This window comes from Puma concolor, chromosome B3, assembly GCF_028749965.1.
Source record: "Puma concolor isolate L17-30 chromosome B3, mPumCon1.1.hap2, whole genome shotgun sequence".
Taxonomy (NCBI): Eukaryota; Metazoa; Chordata; class Mammalia; order Carnivora; family Felidae; genus Puma; species Puma concolor.
Window position 1 is genome coordinate 115788273 of NC_141672.1, and position 22643 is coordinate 115810915.

General features: G+C 40.2%; 1 protein-coding gene and 1 pseudogene across 1 annotated transcript in view; one reads left to right on the forward strand and one right to left on the reverse strand.

Moving 5' to 3' along the window:
- Window positions 1-249: 249 nt before the first annotated feature.
- Window positions 250-2221, reverse strand: LOC147580319 (uncharacterized; annotated as a pseudogene).
- The window catches only part of ARIH1 (ariadne RBR E3 ubiquitin protein ligase 1), a 126332-nt gene continuing 105908 nt past the window's right edge, over window positions 2220-22643 (forward strand). Inside the window, exon 1 of the mRNA XM_025919083.2 lies at window positions 2220-2588. Within this exon, the coding sequence (XP_025774868.1) occupies window positions 2220-2588 (369 nt within the window). The remainder of the gene's footprint in view (window positions 2589-22643) is intronic.

A 22643-nucleotide genomic window follows, 5' to 3' on the forward strand; every position in this document is an offset into this window, starting at 1 on the left:
CAGATTCCAGTGATGGTCAGCTGCTCCAGTACCAAAGGGGAGGATAAGGATAGTAGGAGTCATACAAGGTAGGGGTAGATTGAAAAAAAATGGGGCAAAGGATATGAGGGTACTGACAAGTGTTACTTAATTTTTCTCACATGTATATAGAAATGGGGATGGGGTAGAGAGAAGGGTTGCTAGTGTCCTTAGCCAGCTGTGGCAACAACCTAGAACTACTAAGTAGAAAGAGAATCAAAGGACCAAGACTTACCAGCACTGATGTTAAACACTTTAATTTACAAATCCTGATTATTTCAGGAAATCTGATTATTTAAACATATATAAAATGGACAAACTAGTAGCTTATTCACATCATAAAGGAACTTTTCATTTTAAAAATATATAGAGAGAGAGCAAGCAGGGGAGAGGGGCAGAGGGAGAGAAAGAGAATCTTAAGCTAGCTCCTCTGGAGCTGCACTTGGGTTCCCATGACCCTGGGATCATGACCTGAGCTGAAATCACGAGTCAGATGCTCAACTGACTGAGCCACCCAGGCGCCCCACAGGATTTTTCACTTAAAAACAATAAATTTCCAAAGGGAACCTGTAGTTTGAACAGTAAGATTTATCAGTAAGATAGGAATTCAGATTTTTAAAAATAACTGGCCAATCCTTCAGGGTACCCCCAGAGGGTGCTTTCTCAGGCCTCTTCCTCCTTCAGGACACTTCTCTGGTTCTCCTGTCCTACTTACAAAAATTTAAACCCACTCTTATAATGGTATAAAATGCTCTTACTGTCCTGGCCCCTAACTTGCCTAATAATTTCCCATTTACCCTTCTTTCACTGGAAGCTGCTGAAACGAAACTAGTTTACACCTCCGTGCTTTTGCTTCTATTACTCTCTCAGGCTAAATCATCTTCTGTTGGTCTCAGGCTAGACCTACCTTCTGTGTTAAACTCCTAGCCACCAATCACCACGCAGCTCACACAGCACATTTCTAGATAAGAGACAAGTACTGTCTCTCTGCTATATTTGGTCCTTGTAGGTATTTCTATTACAGCTTGTATTGTGTTATATTACAATGCATTTTATATATTTTGTAGTACATAACCCATATTATGCATCGTAAAGCAGTTTTATGATTGATGTTTTAGGTCACCCGGCCGCTGGAACAGGGCGTTTTCTGTGGTTTTGGTCAAGTTCCTTTCCCTTTGAGCCTCAGATACAAAATGGGTACTGTGGCTCCGTGAAGATGAGAGAGAATGTATGTAAAGCCCTTACATAGTGCTCAATCAAGGAAAGCCATGACTGTTTACATTGCTTAGGGCCCTCAATTGGTAGCTGCTTGCTGAGCTGAGTTCAGGAAACGCTCCTCTAAAATGACGTCACTATCGGCGACTTAAAAACCACTGCACGTCTGTACCAGCGTACAGCAGCAGCAGAAGTATTTAAAACGAGGTTCACCTGTCACATGGTTTAGTGGTTCCGCATGAAACAGATTTCCATTTAGTAGCCCGGGCAACAGGAATTTTAGCCCAACAACCGAGGTCTTCCCAGAATATTACTCCAGGGCGAGCGGGAAGTGTCTCTACCGCCGGGTGGGAAGGCCGCCTTCGCTGGATTCAGTGAAGGGGCTGGATCCCTATGGCCTGAGGCGACAACCACCATCGTGTCCAGGGGCCCTTCTCTCGGTGACGACGAGGCCACGGCCTCCTCCGGAACAGGGTCCACCAGTGTCGGTCCATAGAGGGACCGCAGCCGGAACCGAGAAGGCGATTCCCGCGGCGCCGCGCTCCCATAGCCAGGCCGGGCCGTGGGGTCTCCCCAAACTCCACGCAGGGGCGGCGGGGCGGGGCGCGGTGACGCCAAGAGGAGTGACGCGACGACGCAGCGCGACGCGGTGACGCACGCCCCTTTGTTGGCTCAGTAGCGGTAGCAGCGGCCGTGGAGGTGGCGCTGGGGACTGTTTTCTCTCGGAGGCCGGAGCGGAGCCGCGTCTGACTGAGGCGGGCGGCAAGCGGCCCCCTCGCTCCCTCCCTCCCTCCTCCGCGCCCTCCCCGCCGCCGCCAGCCGCCAACCGCCAACCGCCGCGCCCGGGGAGGAGCCGCGGCCCGCGGGGCCGGAGCCAGGCCTGCGTCCGGACATCAGCCGGAGCCGGAGCGAGAGCCGGGGCCTCGGCGTCCCCGCCCTCTCCCCGCCTCAGGGCCAGCGTCCGCCGGGCCCTCGCGTGTCGCGCCATGGACTCGGACGAGGGCTACAACTACGAGTTCGACGAGGACGAAGAGTGCAGCGAGGAGGACAGCGGCGCCGAGGAGGAGGAAGACGAGGACGAGGATGAGCCGGACGATGATAACCTGGATCTGGGCGAGGTGGAGCTGGTGGAGCCCGGGCTGGGCGTCGGCGGGGAGCGGGACGGACTGCTGTGCGGGGAGACGGGCGGCGGCGGCGGCAGCGCTCTGGGACCTGGCGGCGGCGGTGGCGGCGGTGGCGGCGGCGGCGGGCCAGGGCACGAGCAGGAGGAGGATTACCGCTACGAGGTGCTCACGGCCGAGCAGATTCTGCAACACATGGTGGAATGTATCCGGGAGGTCAACGAGGTCATCCAGGTGAGGGTGGCCGCCGCGCTGACTTGACCCGGCCGGACTGGGGAGCAGATTCGGCGGCCTGAGGGGCAGGCTCGGGCCTGCTGCGTAGCCTTGCCCGCTGCCTCCCGGCCCTGTCTCCTCCGCTGCCTCTGCTGGGGATAGAGGGTGTCGAAAGCAGACATTCGCCGGTTAGCCGGGTGTGGGGAGGTGCGCTGGGGGCGGTGCTTTCCAGGTCCTGCTATGGCGGAGGCCTCCGGCCGTCTGAGACTTCTCTTGCGGGCAATTCCTGCCGGTCCCTGGGCCCGGTGTCCTTCCTCTGGCCGGAGGAGCGCTTACAGGGGCGGGGCGGGGCGGAGGACGGGTGGAGAAGAGCAGGAAGAACGGGGCCCCTAAGAGGGTTACCCCGGCTTTCAGGCTCGCTTGAGCACTTTTGGAAGGGGTTGGAGTAGGCCTAAGAGCAGTTTGGTGTACGGTTGCCCCAAGTGGGCACCAGTTAATAAAGAAATGGATCTGCTTGGCAGTCTTAAGTGCCTACTTAAAGGTGGGGGAAGGGAACGGTTTCTCGGAAGAGGTGCTGATGGGCCTTCTTTTCTGATGTTGAGGCTTCTGCCTATATCTCTTTATTAGTCTTTGCTGTTTGCTTGGGACCTAACTGCTACTTTTTCAGAGGTAGCGTAGGATTTACTTGAAGCTGATGGAATGGTTACTGCAGATTGCATACCCAGCTTTGCAGCTAAAACAACAAAACGCAGTGTTACTGTCTAATATTAGACAAGACTCTATTGTGCTTTAGAAAGTAGAGACTTTCTGCTTCTGGACTCTCTGATAATTTTTATTTCGTGGTGAGTAGGCTTGGGTTAAGTTGATAACCACAACCCATTTAGCCTCGTGGGTCAGATTTTGTATTTTTGAGCTTTAGGAAATCAAAAGTTTACATTTGTTTGGGGGAAAAAAAACCAGTTACGATGAGAGGTCAGGGATATGACCGAAGAATAAAAATGAAGTCTTGATTCAGCGCAACTTTTAGAAAACATTAGTTACAAGTAAGGGGACTATACATACGAGCAAGTTACTGTTGCCTTGTATGTCAGTCATTACTTTTTTTTTTCCTCCCTTAGAATTGGTTGGCTAATATTCACTGACAAATTGGCAGTAGTATGTCACTGCCTACTTGTTCAGTTTGCATGATTAACAGATTTTTACAGTATTGTCTAGTAAGCAGCACTTCCAATTGAACCATCTCTTCAGGCTCATTTGAAGACCGTATTTTGAGGAATAGTAAAAAATATCTGATCTATAATGTTAGTATTGAACTGTGGAAATCTCAAACTTTCATATAGATATTGCAGTCTAAGGAAATTGAAGGGATGTAGAAGGAAGATAAGCTTTATTGCTCTTTTTCTGATTCTAAAAATATGACAGCTTATGCCACTAAATTGACTTTTTTCTCTTTTTTGAGGAAATTAAAAGAATTTAGAGTAAGACCCTGAATTCTCTTTTTATTTACAACTGCATTATATAAAATCTAAAATTTTCAAACTTATCTAGCTTATTGGCATTTTAATTAGCTTAAAACTCATGGATAATGGATATTTATTGTTTAACCTTTTAACTTATTTGTTTTCATGTAGTAAGTAAATCTCATCCAACTTTCTCAGCTCTTAGGTGTGTCTTAATCACTAAGGCCAAACCATGCAAGTTCTTTATAGGACTTCTGGAACAGAGATGTAGCTAATGCATATGACATCATTCTTTCTTTGTTAGTTTAGGGAGGAGAGAATAAACGCAGATGAACTGAGCTAATAGGGACTATAAAATACTAGGGGTTTTTTTTAGGCATCCTTCTTTTACCGTGTTTCCATGCCTGATTTTTGAAAACTGTCTTTTTTCTAGTCAACTTCATGTTAAGGATGCTCTTAAATGGAATTCCAGAATATATAAATATCTATTCCTTGTTAGGTTTCTATTTCACAATATCAGTAAATCAAAGAATAAGATTTATCTCAGACCATTTTTTCTCCAAATGGTATACTTCTGAGCCAGGCTTTGGTTATAGTGTGGGTTTTTTATGTTAATAGGTTTAAAAAGTTATACTGGTAATGCATGCACACTGTAAGAAAAAACTGACTAGGCAAGGGGGAAAAAAAAAAGATTAGATCTACACCAAGAGAGATGCACCAAAATTTAAACTGTAGTTATCTCTCCAGACCTCTGGGTGAGCTATACATATTTTTTAATAGCAACAGAATCATACCATATGCTCTATGTTTTCAGTGGAGAAAAGCAGGTTACAAAAACAAGGAATCTCAACTTTCTCTTGTTAATAACTTTTTCCAGTGTTTACATGATTGCAGATCTAAAGTAATTTATCTAATCCATCTATTATTATTGGCCTTCCTTTATTTTCCAGTTTGTGGCTTTTATAAACTTCATTGGTAATATCCTCCTAGATAAATCTTTGAATGTTTTATTTTCTTAGGATAAATTGAATTTCTGAGTCAAATGATGTGGTTATTTTCAAGGCATTTGATACGTACTACCTATCACATTGTTTTCAGAAAGGTTATATTAGTTTCCCCCGACCAGTCGGTGCTTGATTGGGATAAAACAATCATCATTAAAAAAATTTCCTTCTTTAAAAAAACAAAACACGAAGTAGAACTTTTAACATGTTTATTAGGTGTTGGTTTTTCTTTTGTAAATTGCCCTTTGCTTTTGCTCATTTTGCTCCCTTTTGGGGGATTTTTTTCTTTTATTGATTCATAAGATCCCTTTATATTTCCTGAAGTTTTAAATATCAGTTGTCTAGGTTTTTCAATTAAAAAAAATGTTTAATGTGGCCATAAGTTTTACGTTTATCAAGTTAAAAACCATTGTTTTACTTAGTTCACATTAGAGAGCTTACTGTTAATTCTAAAAAACTTAAATCCTCTGCTCTCTAATGCTACTTTTCAATATGAAATCAAGTATGTTATTATTGAATTTGAAAATGAATTTGCAGGAGAAAAAGATTGAAATTTGAAAAGATTGCCAAATTTAATTTTTCCTTGGGAATTTGATTACTACTTCTGGGAGAGTAGTTCTGGGCAGCAGGAGATTAATACTGTTATTTGTAGATATCTGCAGTGTAGTTTTAGCTTAACAGTTTTTCTTTTAGAATACTCTTGGTTTTCTAGCTTTCTGTAATTCTCTTGTTATAGTTTAATTTGGCCTTGTTATATTTAAATCCTTTGTGGCTACCTACATTATCTTGTGGACTTCAAAAAAGATCAGGGATTTTTTTAAACCTATACCAGTGATAGAGGAGTACTTAAAGCCCTTAACTATCCAACTGTATTTACTTAACTAGTATAGTTAAACAGTGGCTTTCTGATGTAATTACTAGTAGCTTGGTAATTTATTAAACACTACACAGTTCTGCAATTGAAGGTGTTTATACTTGCTGTTTTGTGTTTCCACAACATTATTCAACAAATGTTGGTTGTGCTTGTGTATGTATGCTAGTCACTGTTGAGTAGATGGAGGACATGGTTCTTGCCTAAGGAGCATATAGAAATGGGGAACATAGAGGTCCTTGGGCTTCATTCCCAGAGATTGTTGTTCATTAGTTAAGTCTGAGTTGGAGCCTGAGCATTTATATATTTTTAGCTGCTCCAGTGATAGTTCTCAGCTACTGGAATAGTCATAGTTCATCTACTGTCATGATTTTGACTCATTCAGGGAGAATGAGTAGAGTGAGAAGGTCAGTACCCTTAGGAATACCACCTTTAAAGAGTGTGCTGCAGAAGAGGAGCATGGGCTGATGGATGTGAGTGGTCACAGAGAAGGTATAAAGATGTGGGTGGGTGGGTGTCTTGCTATTATAAGATTATGCTAAATGACTTGTTTTAAATTTTTTTTTTTTCAACGTTTTTATTTATTTTTGGGACAGAGAGAGACAGAGCATGAACGGGGGAGGGGCAGAGAGAGAGGGAGACACAGAATCGGAAGCAGGCTCCAGGCTCCGAGCCACCAGCCCAGAGCCCGACGCGGGGCTCGAACTCACTGACCGCGAGATCGTGACCTGGCTGAAGTCGGACGCTTAACCGACTGCGCCACCCAGGCGCCCCTAAATGACCTGTTTTAAAGACAACAGATATATCATCCTTTCAGGGGGAACTTTCTTTTGATATTGATTTTAAGTCTTTAATTCTATTTCACCTATTTATTTATTTATTTATCTAATTAAAAGAATTAACTTCTAAGGTGTGGTTTCAAGCATAAATTGAGAAGCAGTGTATTTCAGTTTACTGGCTCAGGAGTCAGTTCTAGCCTTGACTTTTCCTCCAGATGGTAAGTTTTGTTTACATATCAGAACCTTCAGTTTTTGTTTGCTTTTTTTTTTTTTTTTTTTTTTTAATCTGGGAAATTAAGGGAGTTGAAATATTAGATTGCCCTTTTTTTTTTTACATTGGTGTTTTGTTTATCTAAAATCCTCGTAAAACCTCAGTTAATTGGAGATGCTCATTGTTTCCAAGAAGTGAATTCAAGTGTGCATATTATCGAGATGAACTTAAATTGTTTAACTATTTGAATGGTGGAAGAGGGAGAGGAAGGGGCGACTGTGTGTATCTTGAAGCTATTAAGGTGTTTGGTTTATTTCTCTTGAACTTGAACTATTTTTTCCCAGCTAATCTCCTTGAACTTACTTGAGCTGTAGGTTTTAAATTACATTAATTCTTATTAAGTCACTTATGGCAGTAGTCCTGTGAATAAAACTGGCGGGAGGGGTGGTGTCCAGCAGTCTGTTTAAATGAACATTTCAGGTGATGCCGATGCAAGCCAAAGTTTGAGAACCACTGATCTAGTTGGAATATACTACAGAAGTGAGTTAATGATGGAAGGCAAATTGTTTAAGAAACTAATAAAAGGAAAATTTCAAGAGCATGGACAACACTTACTGGGCTAATCAAGTGGGAGGGGATTTGTCATCGTTACTGCTATCCTTCAGATAAAGTGGTCTTTTTTTTTTTTTTTGAGAGAGAGAGAGAGAGAGAGGGAGAGAGAGAGAGAGAGACAGAAAGAGCACAAGCCAGGGGAGGTGCGGAGAGAGAGGGAGACACAGAATTTGAAGCAGGCTCCAGGCTCTGAGCTGTCAGCACAGAGCCCGAGGTGGGGCTTGAACTCTCAAATCGCGAGATCATCACCTGAGCTGAAGTCAGACACTTAACTGACTGAGCCACCCAGGCGCCCCTGAAGTGGTCTTTACTCAGTTATTTCAAACATGCATACCAAACTAGTGGCCTCTTAACATTCTAGATTAGAACCCTTGGTTTTCCTTCCACCTTTCCTTACCCCCCTGGGTTTTATTCTTTTTTTTCTTTTTTCTTTCTTCCTTTCTTTCTTTCTTTCTTTCTTTCTTTCTTTCTTTCTTTCTTTCTTTCTATGTTCTTACAAACATAACTGAGATTATTTAATACGTTGGAAAGGATTTAAGGTTTTGAATACTGTAAATGCTCCTGTTTAATACTGTACTAAATGTTGAAAATATGAGAAGACATTCTCAAGGAGTTGATGATCTCTTTGAATATAGACACTCAAAGCTATTAGGTCAGTAAGTTGTTTAATCAAGTGTTAGGTCAGTAAGTTGTGTTAACTGGGTAGTAATAGATATTCATGGAAGAGACATCTGTGGGTGTTATCTGGAAGATGGCTAGGATTTGGATAGATAGGAAAGAGGGATAGGAAGCCATTTTAAGAAATTGAATGAAGTGAGAAGGAGGAGGGTGTCAGGATAATGGTGAGGTCTGCTAAAGTGGAACAGAGTTTATTAACTGTGGGTGATAATGTTGCAGAAGCTGGGAGGTTTGATAATCTGAAGAAAGGTAGGCAGAAGCCATCAGGTTAGATTCCTTTATTTTGGGTTTGACCTGTGGTAGCTGTATGTATTAGTTATCTTTAACCCTGTATTTCCCCAAAACTTAGTGGCTTGAGAACAACGCTTATTATCTCACAGTTTCTTTGAGTCATGATTCTGGGTACAGCTGAGCTGGGTGCCTCTGGCTCAGGGTCTCTGTTAAGGGCTGCAACCAAGGTATCAGCTGAATTGCAGTTCTCAAGGCTTGACTTGGGGAGGATCCCCTTCGATGCTCACTCATGTGGCTATTGTCAGGCCTCAGGTTTTCACTGGCTGGTTGTTGGCCAGAGACCTAAGTTCCTTGCCATGTGGTCTTCTCCAGAAAGGGGCTATAACACAGTTTCCTTCCCTCAGAATGAAGAGTCTGACTGAGAGCCTCCAAGATGGAAGCCACAATCTTTTTATAACTTCATCTTAGAATTGATATCTCATCACTTTGTTATATTTTACTTGTAAGTGAATAACTATCCACATGTTCAGGAGGGGATTACACAAAAGTGTGAAGACCAAGAGGTGGGTATCTCTGGGGCCATCTTAGAGGTTCTACCATCTTGTGTATCTATATTTGGCTTAGTCAAGAGGTGAATGACAACCATGTATAATGCTTATCTGTCCGGTCAATTTATATACAAATGGGAGGGCATAGTAGTTTGGATTTTTTATTTTGGATTAACTAGAAATTGTTTGTATTTGGCTCTTTAGAGAGCAGTATTGTATCTTTAAATGATAAACATTCCTAATTACTTTTCAATGGCTAAGATTTAAAAGAATAGTTTCCAGTCTCTTAGAATTAGCAGGAATTTGAGATTCTTCAGTCCACCAATTTTTTTTTTTTTTTTTTTTTTTTTTTTTTTTTTTTTTTGGCTTTACCTACATAGTGGGATCATCTGGGGATTTTTTCACACTTTTAATTTCAGTTGCAAGAAATAATACAGAGCGATCCCATGTACACTTTATTGATTTTTTGCAGTAACATCTTGCAAAACTATATTATAATGTAACAACCAGTAGATTGACATTGACACAGTATTCAGATTTCTTTCCCTGAGACTTTTAAAAATTTATTTATTTATTTATTTATTTATTTATTATTTGAGAGAGAGAAAGAGAGATACACACACAGATTGAGCGAGGGAGGGGCAGTGAGAGGGAGACACAAAATCTGAAGCAAGCTCCAGGCTCCTAGGTGTCAGCAAAGAGCCTGACACAGGGCTCTAGCTCTAGCTCACAAACCTAGAGATCATGACCTGAGCCTAAGTCTGATGTTTAACCAACTGAGCCATCCAGGGGTCTCTCCCTGAGATTTTTTTTAAATGCAGGCACTCAGGCCCCACCCCAGACTAAGCAGATGGGTCTCTGGGAGTTTGGACCAGACACTGTGATTAATATTCCCTGGATTACTTTTTTTTTTTTTTTAATGTTTCTTTTACTTTTTTTTTTCAATATATGAAATTTATTGTCAAATTGGTTTCCATACAACACCCAGTGCTCATACCTAAAGGTGCCCTCCTCAATACCCATCACCCACCCTCCCACCCCCCTCCCTGGATTTACTTTAATGCACACCCAGGGTTGAGAGCCCCTGTTCGTGTCCATTTCGTCTCTGTAATATTCCGATCTCTGCTTAGCTACAAATTAAGTGACAGTGAACTGTTTTGTGATGTAGCCTATTCCAAATTTAACTCTTGATTTTGTTTTTAAATGAAATTAAAGTCTGCTTGCTGCTGTTGTAACTTTTACCTATGGTTCCTAGGATCACCCTTTGGATAAATTTTTTTTTCTTAATGTAATGATTGTTTTGGAAGCTTTTCTTCCTTAAAGGAACAACTTTTCTTCCTGAAGTTAATCTGTCCCTCTTTCGTTGTTCCTAGTACAACAGTGAACCTATATTTTTGATAATGTACATTGCCTGCTTTTCTATTTTCTTTAGACTCTTATTTATCTATTTTCTTTGTTTTTTTAATGTTTATTTTTGAGTGAGAGGGAGATAGAGTGCTAGCAGGGGGAGGGCAGAGAGAGAGGGAGACACAGAATCCAAAGCAGGCTCCAGGCTCTGAGCTGTCAGCACAGAGCCTGATGTGGGGCACGAACCCATGAACCACGAGATCATGACCTGAGCCGAAGTCAAACACTTAACTGAGCCACTGAGACACCTCTAGACTCTTTCTTCTAATAGGTAGTGTCGCAGGCCATAATTTTGCTAAGACCTTAACAATATATAGGTCATCCTTTGTATGTTATCATACTGTTACTGTATAGCTTTGTTAAATAGTTTAATTATTCCCATTAAATGATGGAATAAATACAAGAATGAGAATTTATTTGGGCTGACGTTTGATGATCACTTGTGAGAGAATGATTTATAATCAGAGGCTCCTAATTTGGGATAGCTGTATCCTTTGGGGCCTAAAGAGATAGTAGTGGCAGTTTTTGCCTTTTTTTGCCCCCCCCCCCGTGTTTTAAAAAACTTAAAATATTTATTTTTTTTTTTAATTTTTTTTTTCAACGTTTATTTATTTTTGGGACAGAGAGAGACAGAGCATGAACGGGGGAGGGGCAGAGAGAGAGGAAGACACAGAATCGGAAACCGGCTCCAGGCTCTGAGCCATCAGCCCAGAGCCTGACGCGGGGCTCGAACTCACGGACCGCGAGATCGTGACCTGGCTGAAGTCGGACGCTTAACCGACTGCGCCACCCAGGCGCCCCAAAAAAACTTAATATATTTAAAACAGCAAAACAAAACTCTCCAAATGAGTTAAAATGTGGGCCACTGTTGTGTCTTCAATTCTAAAAAAAATAGCACATCATAGTCAGTAGGTTTCTACAATCATATGTGAGATTCTAAATTTTTGCTTTATTCCTAAATTTTCATTTACTCAGCGATAGGGGGTCATCTAGCTTTATATTGAGTAATGTCTCATTTCTGATGTATCTTGGTGCGTATAAGGTGCCCAATTGGTATTTGCATTAAACAGATGGGTAGTTTGTATCTCAAAAGGCAGTTTAAGAAATTCTTACTGAGTTAGCTGCTCTGGTAGATTAACTTTTCAGAGCTCTACTTTTTTCATTTCTAAAAATGAGAATGCTAGTATTAAGATCAAAAGGTTGTAAGAATTTGAATGAGAAATGCCAAATACTGTACTAGGAATTTGTGTGTGTGTGTGTGTGTGTGTGTGTGTGTGTGTGTGTGTGTGTGTGTGTTTAAGTTTATTTATTTTGAGAGAGAGAGACAACACGATTGGGGGAGGGACTGAGAGCAGAGGAGAGAGAGAATCTGAAGCAGGCTTTGCACTGTCAGTTTGGAGCCTAATGCCGGGCTTGAACCCACAAATGGTGAGATCATGACTTGAGCCAAAACCAAGAGTCAGAGGCTTAACCAAGTGAGTCACCCAGGCACTTGTGTAAATTTTTTTTTTCTTAATGTAAACATTGTTCAATAGCATTTTTCATTTTTGCTGTGTTCCATTTAAAGGAAGTGTCACAAGTGACCTGACACTTAATACATTTTGGCAAAAAGTACAGCAGATAATGAAGTATTAGGTAACATTTCCTTATAACTAAGACATTTGTTTAGACAAAGCTAAGAATAGCTATAATCTCAGACACTTCTCCCCAGGCTTGTTCTGCTATCTCCTTTGAAACTGTCATACTTCTAATTCAAATATTAACAGGCTCTAATTACTTGGTAATATATCCTTCCTCTTAATCAAAATTGTACATTTTTTTAGGGATTGAGTATAAGCTAGAGACTGAGAAGTATTTTCTGATTCTTAGCAAGTATTTACAAGTCAAAATCTGTGACGTGGGCACTTGAGTTGACATTTGTGACATTTTGAACAGGTATTTCTCTGAAACCCATTTGAAACCCAAATTTACTGCATTCTCTCCTTAAGGCTCTTCTTTCTTTGACTGATTTACAAATGAACCGTTCTTGAAATTTGAGAGTCACCCTTAATTTTTTTTTCTGCGTTTCACATATCCAATTAAGTAACCTAATCAAGTTACCTCTAAAATTTGTTGTAGTATGTTTTTTTAATGTGTATTTATTTTGAGAGAGAGAGACAGAGTGCAAGCAGGGGAGGAGTAGAGAGAGAGGGAGAGGCAGACTCTGAAACAGGCTCCAGGCTCTGAGCCGGCAGCACAGAGCCCAATGCGGGGCTTGAACCCACGAACCGCAAGATCATGACCTGAACCAAAGTTGGATGCTTAACCGACTGAGCCACCCAGGCGTCCCTGAACTTTGTTTTAAGTTATTTCTAATTGTTATACTAACTAATCCTAATCCAGGGCCTCTTTTTGCCTCACTGTCTCCAGGCTTCTAGTTTATGTCATATTACCAAATACAAATATAGTAGTCATTTTCTTGCTTAAAAAAAACTTCCTCGTCCACCCCTTCCCTCCCCTACTATTATAAGTCTAGTCCAGATTCCTTAATATGGCATTCACGGCTTCCCCATCTTGATGTCAGCTGATTTCTCTCAGTGTCAGCTGCTATTGTTCCTAATTCTTCTACCACCCCCAACTGCACTATTTATAATTTCTCTTTCTTCTTACTGCTCTTTGTTGAGGTTATAATTTCTTAATATATAATACATATTTATGTTTTCTTAAATTTGCTCATTCTCCTCCCTCTTCTGATACTTTCTTCTCTTAACTGCTTCTATTCAGACCCTGCTCATATATTACCAGATTTCTTACCATGTCCTCCTTCGATACCTTTCTAGTGCTTCCTTGTCTATGTTTGCATAGCATTTCATGGGGATGTTGCTACAGCCTATGTGAGGTTGTAATATAGCCATCCCAATACTTAAGTCTCTTCAGCTAGCAAGGTATGAGGGTTTTGAGTGTGAGAGCTGAATCTTCTTCATCCGTAGCGTGTGGCACACCAGCAGTCTTTGCCATCGTACAAACTCAGTAAATACTTGGTTTGTCCCTACCTAGTAAACGCTCGCTTCCTCAGTTTCCTTATCTGTAAACCAAAGGGAGCCAGATAAGATTTCTTTTGGCACTAATAAATTACTTTATGATTTGTAGATAATGCCACAGTGATAGTGTAAGAAGTAAGAAAAAAATGTTTAAATTCCAAGAGGACAAACTTTTTAAGGCCTCTGAATATATAGCAACACTTTTAAAGTTTATTATTTGCATGTTGTTCCCTGCCACTTTATATGAACTGACAGTGATTTAAAAAAATTGAGCCACTAATGCTATAGTTCTCAAAGTATGGTCCATGAGAGCAAAACCATTGTATGAGAATACTAAGACTTTTGCCTTGTTTAATGTGTTGACTTCTGTGCTGATGGTGCAGAAAGCAGTGGGTAGGTAAAAACCTTGGGAATGCTAGCACATAAAATAAGTGGCACCCCAAAATACTAGTAGTTATTGTATCTTCACCTGTACACACAGTAAAAAAAAGTTTTTCATTTGTTCTGGATGAAGTAGTAAAAGTTATTAGTTTTATATTTTATCCTTTAAGTACACATCTTTTTTATAGCTTAGGTGGCAAAATTGGATATGCATGAAGCACTTGAGCATACTAAAGTTACAGAAGTTGTCTTGAAGATACACTTTTGTGCAGTTTTGTGAGCTGTACAAGTCGCGTGTTTGATGGAACACCATTTTTTTCTTGAAATAATGACTAGTTATTTAGACAAACGGCAAACATATGGTAAATGTTTCTCCAAATGAATGAAGTACACCTGTTATTTAAAGGAAGACTGCTTACATTATATTGCCAATGATAACATTTTTTAAGTTTGTAAGTGAAAATTAGAATTTTGGAACACTTATGTTTGCCACTGTGAGACTGACAGCTTTCTAATACTTAAAAAGTTCTGATGAAATACTGTGTAATAAAATATATCAATATTTGGAAGATCCATGTAATTAACATAATGAATCAATATTTTCCAAATGACCAATTTTCCATTGACCAATTACAATACTTCACAGCCTTGGTAAGTGGTCCATTAAGAGTACAAGATAGACCACGAGATTTTAATATAAGAGTATGAAAAGTTCTTTGACATGGTTTCAGATTCTACCTTGTGACCAGCCTTTAAGAAACAACCATGTTTTGGGGGTGCCTGGGTGGCTCTGTTGGTTAAGTGTCTGGCTCTTGATTTTGGCTCAGGTCATGATCTCATGGTTCATGGGATTGAGCCCGCATTGGGCTTTGCTCTGAGAGTGTGACGCCTGCTTGGAATTCTCTCTCCCTCTCTTTCTCTGCCTGCCCCCTCACACTCTCTCAAAATAAATAAATAAACTTAAAAAAAAAAAGCTACTTTTTGAATTTTGGCTTAATATCAAAAAGAATATCCATAGTTAACTGAAAAGCCTATGAAAGTGCTCCTTTTTATTTTATTTTTTTGAGTAATCTGTACACTCAATGTGGGGTTCGAACTTAACAACCCCGAAATCAAGAGTCACGTGCTGTACCAACTGAGCCAGCCAGGAGCCCCAAGTGCTCCTCTTTTTTTTCAAAATTCTTACTTTATGAAGCCACATCTTTTTTATTCTTCGAATAAAACAGCATATCCAAGAGACAATGCAGTAGCAGATATGAGAACCCAGCTATTTTCTATTTAGCCAGATACTGAACACTTTCAAACTTGTGAAATAGTGCACTCTTCTCACCCCAGCTTTTTTGTGTCAGAGCATATATTTATTTTCATAAAAGTGTTTTTTTGTGTTAATCTATACTGGGATCTATTTCTGTTATCTTAATGAGTTAGTAAATATTTTTAAAATTTTGTTTTAGTAGCTAGTGTGGTAAATATTGATAGTTATAACCCACATAAACAAAACTCTTTGGCATCCTCAATAATTTTTAAGGTGAGAGGGAGTTCTGAGACCAAACAGATTGAGAATTGTTGCTCTGATATTATGAAATATTTCTGAGTTGTTAAGAAAAAGTCATGTTGGCCTTCAAACAGAACTATGACTAACCACGCTACTTGAATTTATTATTAATTAGCAGTAGTTTATAAATTACAAGTTATTACTGATCTGAAACTTTTATTTATAAGCTATGGTAGATGCTCTGAGTGGTATTAACAGAAATATTAGCCTCTATAGTTAAATAACATCTAGGAAATATGAACCATAAGATATGACTAGTAGGGGAAAGATGTTGGAAATGGGATGAGAGGCTTAATTTTTTCAAGGAAGAGGTAGTAGAGATACCACTTGACACGTCCCAATTATTTGTTTATATTCTGATTTTTTACGTTAGAATGAAAGCCATGTGAGAGCAGGACTTTGCTTTATTCATTGCTGCAGTCCCCATGCCCACAACAGTACCTGACACATATTAGGTACTTAGTAAATATTTTTTTATGTACTTTTATTTCAATTCTATTTCAAAGAATATTTTGTTATGTATATAATTTTAGGTTGTAGTTGTTTTCTTTCAGTATCTGTTGTTTTCTGGCTTCCATTGTTTGTGGTGGGAGAAGGCTTAATGAGGTCTTTAATCTGAGTGTTTGAGGGACTTTTTACTTTGTCTAGTGGTTTTCTTTGTTATTATCTCACTTTGGGTTTTCAGATCCTTTCAGATCTGTGGAGGTGATGTCTTTTATCAGTTCTGGAAATTCTCAGCTCTGCCTTCATCCCCTTTCCTTCTGAAACTTCAGTTACACTTAGCTTAGAGCTTTTTGTTATGTGCCATATGTGTATCTTACATTCTCTTTTCTCTGTTTCAGATTAGGTAATTTCTATTGATTTATCTTCTGGGTCTCTAAATCTGTCTTTTCCTGATCTGATTTTTTTTTTTTAATGTTTATTTATTTTTGAGAGAGAGAGTGAGGGTGCACGTGAGTCGGGGAGGGGCAGAGAGAGAGGGAGACAGAGGATTCGAAGCAGGCTCTGAGCTGACAGTAGAGAGCTCAATGCAGGACTCGAACCCATGAATCATGAGACTATGACACTTTACGGGCTAAGCCACCCACACGCCTTCTTGATCCAATTCTTAATTTGTTTGTATTTTTTAAATTTATTTTATTTTAGAGAGAGAGCATGAGCAGAAAAGGGGGGGGAGAGAAACAAATAATTTTTTTAAGCAGCAGGTAAAGGTTTATTAGAGTGTAAGAAAGTAAGAATGGTGTGAAAGCTCTCCTTGCAGAGAGGGCATTTGAAGGTGAATACCGAGAGAGAGAGAGAGAGAGGGAGGGAATGAGAATGTATCTTAAGCAGGCTCCACGCTCAGCATGGAGCCAGATGTGGGGCATGATCCCACGACCCTGGCATCATGACCTGAGCTGAAATCAAGAGCCGGATGGATACTCAACTGACTGATCCACCCAGGTACCCCTCTGATGTATTTTTTTTTTTTTAATTTTTTTTTTTCAACGTTTATTTATTTTTGGGACAGAGAGAGACAGAGCATGAACGGGCGAGGGGCAGAGAGAGAGGGAGACACAGAATCGGAAACAGGCTCCAGGCTCTGAGCCATCAGCCCAGAGCCCGACGCGGGGCTCGAACTCACGGACCGTAAGATCGTGACCTGGTTGAGGTCGGACGCTTAACCGACTGCGCCACCCAGGCGCCCCTGTATTTTTTAATTCTAGAGTTTCCATTTGATTCTTTTCTGTAGATGCTAATTTTATGGTGACTTCTTTTCATTTGTTTTCTCTAGCATATTAATCATTTATTCTTACAAGTTTTGTCAGCCAACTCCAGTAACTGTTAGTTTCTTCATATATATATTTTTTCTCTTAGTTTTCGATCATGTGTTCATGTCATTTGACATACTTTTGATTTCATGCTGTATGTTGTGTATAAAGTATTTTAGGGATTCTGGATGATGATAGATTCTCCACAGAGGATTTTCATTCTTTCTTCTGTTCAGTGGGTAGAGTGAATGGTCTCCTTAATCCAGTCAGGCTGAGTTTTAGCCCTGTTCAGTTTCAGTCTCTCTCTGATCTGCCTCTGGCCCTTCAACTAAGAACCTGCTGTATTCTCAGCAGTCCCTCTCCTAGGGATCTCAGACTTTAATCATCGACTCCCTAGACTGCTGGAAGCACCACTTTGGTTTTCAGAGACTTTAACATTAGATTTTTAGTCTTGGCCCCATTTTTAGTCCAACGATTGAGCAGATGCCTTAAGGGAAAGACCAACCATTCCTCCATTTCTTGAGACACCCCCCTCAAGTCTCAGTGTTAGTTTCCTTTTTTTGCTGTAATTTACCACAAACTTAATGCATTAAAACATAAATTCATTATTCTGTAGTTCTGAGAGTCAGAAGTCCAAAGTGAATCTCACTGGGCTTTCTCACCCACTTTGTCACTTCTGGAGGCTACCTGCATTCCTTAGCTTGTGGCCCCTTACTTGATCTACAAAGCCAGCAGCATAACGTCTTCAAATCTCTCTGACACTTCTGCTTTGCCTCCTTCTTTCACTTTATTTTTATTTTATTTTTGCCTCCTTCTTTCACTTTATTTTTATTTTATTTTTATTTATTTTAACTAAGCTGTACACCCAACATGGGGCTTGAACTTAGGATCTGAGAACGAGAGTTGCATGCTCAGGCTCCCTACACTTCTTTCAGTTTGAATGTGACTCTTTGATTATTTTGGGTTGACCTGAATAATCTAGGATAATCTCTTTATTTTTAGGTCAGCTGATTATCAATTTTAGTTCCATCTGCAACATTAATTAATTTCCCCTCGCCATGTAATTTAACATTCATAGGTTGCCAGGTATTAGGATATGAACATCTTGGCAGGGTGAAGCACTATTTGGCCTCCCATTAGTAGCCCTTTGTGGTAGATTATTGATTGGTCTTGCTTTCAGAATTGATATGGGCTCCCAGGTAAAACCCACTGCATTTGTAAGATCCTTAGTTCCTCTAGTTGTCTCATTAGCTCTCTACTGCTTTCAGATGAATGATTTCTGGACATTATCTGGGTTTTCCAGTTCACATGGCAATACTGGTTTACCTCTTAGCTACTCCTCCCTAGAAGGGGAACAATAAGTATTTTAAAACTCAATGAATATTCTTTAAAAAAAAATTTTTTTTTTAACGTTTATTTATTTTTGAGAGGCAAACCGATCACGAGCAGGAGATTGACAGAGAAAGAGGAAGACACAGAATCAGAGTAGGCTCCAGGCTCTGAGCTGTCAGCACAGAGCCTGACGTGGGGCTTGAACTCATGGGTACATCATGGCCTGAGCTGACGTCAGATGCTTAACTGACTGAGCCACCCAGGTGCCCCTGTCTTGAGGCTTTTTGAAACATGCATTCCATGGGAGCAAGCAGCCACTTTGTGGACTGCAGAATGCACTTTGAATTTGGATTCCAGCCAGAAAGTACGACAGTTTAAAGATTAGAGTAAGGAATCTGAGATTTGGGAAAGTAACAGAATGGGATGGAAAAAAGATCTAACTTACTAGTTTTTATGTAAGAGGAGACTCACAGACAAAAGTGGTAACAGCTGATATTTGTAGAATATGTTAGGTGTTTTCACCTGTATTAATTTGTTACAAATCCCAGGGAAATGGTATTATTTCCATTATACAGATGAGTAGTTCGAAGTTAAGCTGAGAAATGGGTTTCTGTCAGACTGGTAGAGGCCGTTGAAACTGGGTCTTAACTTTCTGCTCTACTAAACTTTTTTCAGATTTTAGTTGGATATTTCGAGCCAAATTCTTGTAGTCTCTTCTCTTTGTTTTGTGTAGTAAAACTTTACAATACTAAAATGATTTTTCAGGGGCACCTGGGTGGCTCAGTCGGTTAAGCATCTGACTTCGGCTCAGGTTATGATCTCACGGTTCCTGAGTTTGAGCCCCGTGTCGTCAGGCTCTGTGCTGATAGCTCAGAGCCTGGAGCCTGCTTCAGATTCTGTGTCTCTCTCTTGCACTCTCTGCCCCTCCCCCATTCTGTCTCTCTCTCTCTCTCTCTCTCTCTCTCTCTCTCTCTCAAAAATAAACATTAAAAAAATTTTAATGATTTTTCATTATAGCTAATTGATTTTAGATGAGTCACTTATATTAGTTATCAATTGCTGTATAACAAATTACCCCAAATATTTATTATCTGATAGTTTTGAGTTGCTTAACTGGATGGTCTGGCTCAGGGTCTCTAATGAGGTTGTAATCATCTTGTCAGCTGAGGCTTCAGGCTTGGTTTGTGCTGAAGAAGTGCTTTCAAGATGGCTTATTCACTGACTATTGGTAGGAGGTCTCAGTTCTTTATACACGGGCCTCTCTATAGGGCTACTTATGATCACCCTTTCAGAACAAGTAATCAAAGTAGCAAGACAGATACTGTAAGTCTTCTATGATCTAGCCTTAGAACCCAGTGTGGGAGGGGTCTGAACAAATAGCAGGACATAAAGATCATTTGAGGCCATCTTGGAGGCTAGTTACCACAGATACCATGTGGAAGACAGGAAGGATAAGATATAGGGATATGGCTATAAGGCTAGATTTTAGTTCCAGGATCATGAGAATTAAGAAAAAAAAAAGTTACATTTAATGAGTAATTAAAAGTAGACTTGAAAGCCCTCCAAACTGGGTATAGAGCAGCCAGCCTTCTTTTGTATAATACGGTAGATTTACCAAAATCAGTATTTAAAATCTTCTTCCATATGTGAGACAACAAGTATTTATAAAACTCTTAAGTACATAACAATCATTTTGTCTGTTTAATTCACATTTCATAAAACTCTTCTACTTTATAATCTAGGACTAGAGTCTCATCCTGTATATACTACTGTGTGACCTTAGACTAAATCAGGCCCTACTCTGAATCTGCCCCTGTAAAAGAAAAGATTTGGATTTGATGATTTCCAAAGTTCTTTTCCAGTTACGAAATGCAGGTACAAGTGGCAAAACATCATTAGTGTGAATTCTTTCAAGATAGGAAGCTAAAAGACCAAAGCCTCCTTTCCATCTGCTCCAATGCCACTATCTTGAACTTGTTCTTAGATTTTACTATTCCTGAAACTATACAGCTTCCTGTCACCATGTTCTGCCAAATCTGTACTTACCTTTTACATCTATATGCCTCCCTCAGTACGTGTGCTTGGCAGTAGGTATATAAAGATGAGTGGAGAACATTCCTTTCCAGGGTTCCTAATCTAGGAAGGGCAGACAGGTAAATACGTACTTGATTGTAAAGATAATAACTCAGGACTCTTCATGTTCACTTTTATCCATCTGTAGCCTGATCCTAATTATTTTCTGTTTCTGGACTTGCCCTGGCCTTGTTTTCAAAGTTGAGGATCTTAGTGTATTGCCATTACCCAGAAATGCCACAGTTTACCAGTTTGTCTTTCGAAGTATTGTTTTTATACTGGTGAACCCTGCTGTGTTTCACTTCTGTTGTGTGTTGCCCCATCTTTGCTGCTTGGTGAAGGAAAGCCCTGCCTTCCAAAGAGATTTGTTGGTTTTTAGGAAAGAAGCAAAATATTGACTTCTCTGTGGACACGTAGAGTCTTGTTATAGCTATTAGAAGTTATTAGAAGCCTCTCTCATTGGCAAAATTAAAAAAATCAAAAGAACATGAAAAGGGTGATATTGATGGAAAGTGTGGCCTTGTGATAATTTTATGGTCCCTACAGATTCCTCCAGGAATGCTGCATGTTTCCTTTTTTTATAGGGTGTTCATTCTTTTCAGTTTATGACAGTGTCAAAAATGTTCATACTTGTCCTAAGTTTATAGCCTGAGAAAGTATACTAAATCTTTATTATTTGTGATAAGCAACGGGGTGGAAATGGGATAGGAAATAATGCTTAGCCCTTCTTAGCCGACAGGTCGCAATGACTAGGTTACAAGAGGACACATATTATGATGATATGAGATTCTTTGGCATGGTAGATCATGCTTTTCATAATTCAGCTCCCATGTACCTTATCTGCCATGTCTTCACACTCATCGTGGCATAGCAAAGTAATGATATTTCCTGTGAAGTTTGTCTCTTTGCCTTGGTAAGGCTTTTTTCTTTGCTTCTATTGCTTTTCCCTGATAAATTCTTTCATACATTAAGACCCACTTTATTACTTACTTATTTATTTATTTTTAAATGTTTATTTATTTTTGAGAGAGAGAGAGAGAGAGAGAGTGCGAGCATGAATGGGGGAAGGGCAGAGAGAGAGGGAGACCACAGATCCGAAGCAGGCTCCAGACTCTGAGCTGTCAGCACAGAGCCTGATGGTGGAGCTCGAACTCATGAACCATGAGATCATGACCTGAGCTGAAATCGGATGCTAAACCGACTGAGCCACCCAGGCGCCCCATTTAAGACCCACTTTAAATGTCCTTTCTTCTATGAATCCTTACCTGTGAGTAGGTCTCAAAATTTTGTACATACTGTTTTTTAAAAAGGTCTTATCTCTGATCTGTCCTTGTATTAAATAGATCTGCAATCCTTGAGGGTAGGATCAGTGTATTAATTTTGACATTGCCATTGACCAGCACAGATCCTGGAACATAGCTGATAAACATTGATTGAAAAGTCAAAATTAAATATGAATGAGTTTTCTTACTGGTTTTATTATTTGATAAAAATTAGTCTTGGTACTATACCTGTTTTTTTTGTCAGTTCACATTCCTCTTGACATCACTGAATTAGCTCTTTTCTCATTCTCTAATATGCTTTCCAATTTTTGTTCTTTACTGGTTTAGAGAATGTTAGTCATCACAACTGTTCTCTGAAGTAGATGGTATTTTTACTATTTTATGGATAAGGAAATTGAGACTTTAGAGGAATTTAATAACTTGCCAAGGTCTTCATAGTTGGGGTTGGAACTTACTATTTAAGAATTTTGGGGGCGCCTGGGTGGCGCAGTCGGTTAAGCGTCCGACTTCAGCCAGGTCACGATCTCGCGGTCCGTGAGTTCGAGCCCCGCGTCGGGCTCTGGGCTGATGGCTCAGAGCCTGGAGCCTGTTTCCGATTCTGTGTCTCCCTCTCTCTCTGCCCCTCCCCCGTTCATGCTCTGTCTCTCTCTGTCCCAAAAATAAATAAAAAACGTTGAAAAAAAAATTTAAAAAAAAAAAAAAAAGAAAAAAAAAGAATTTTGTATGATTAAATGTAAAACAGGTATAAATGTAAAACATGTGAATGTTACTGTCTTGTGTGCTGGATCTTTTCTGTTTGTCTTTCTAGATCCACTATACTTTTCTCCATCTAGCTCTGTGCCCCAGGAGACTGACTTGTACAGACTGAGTCAGTGGGCTC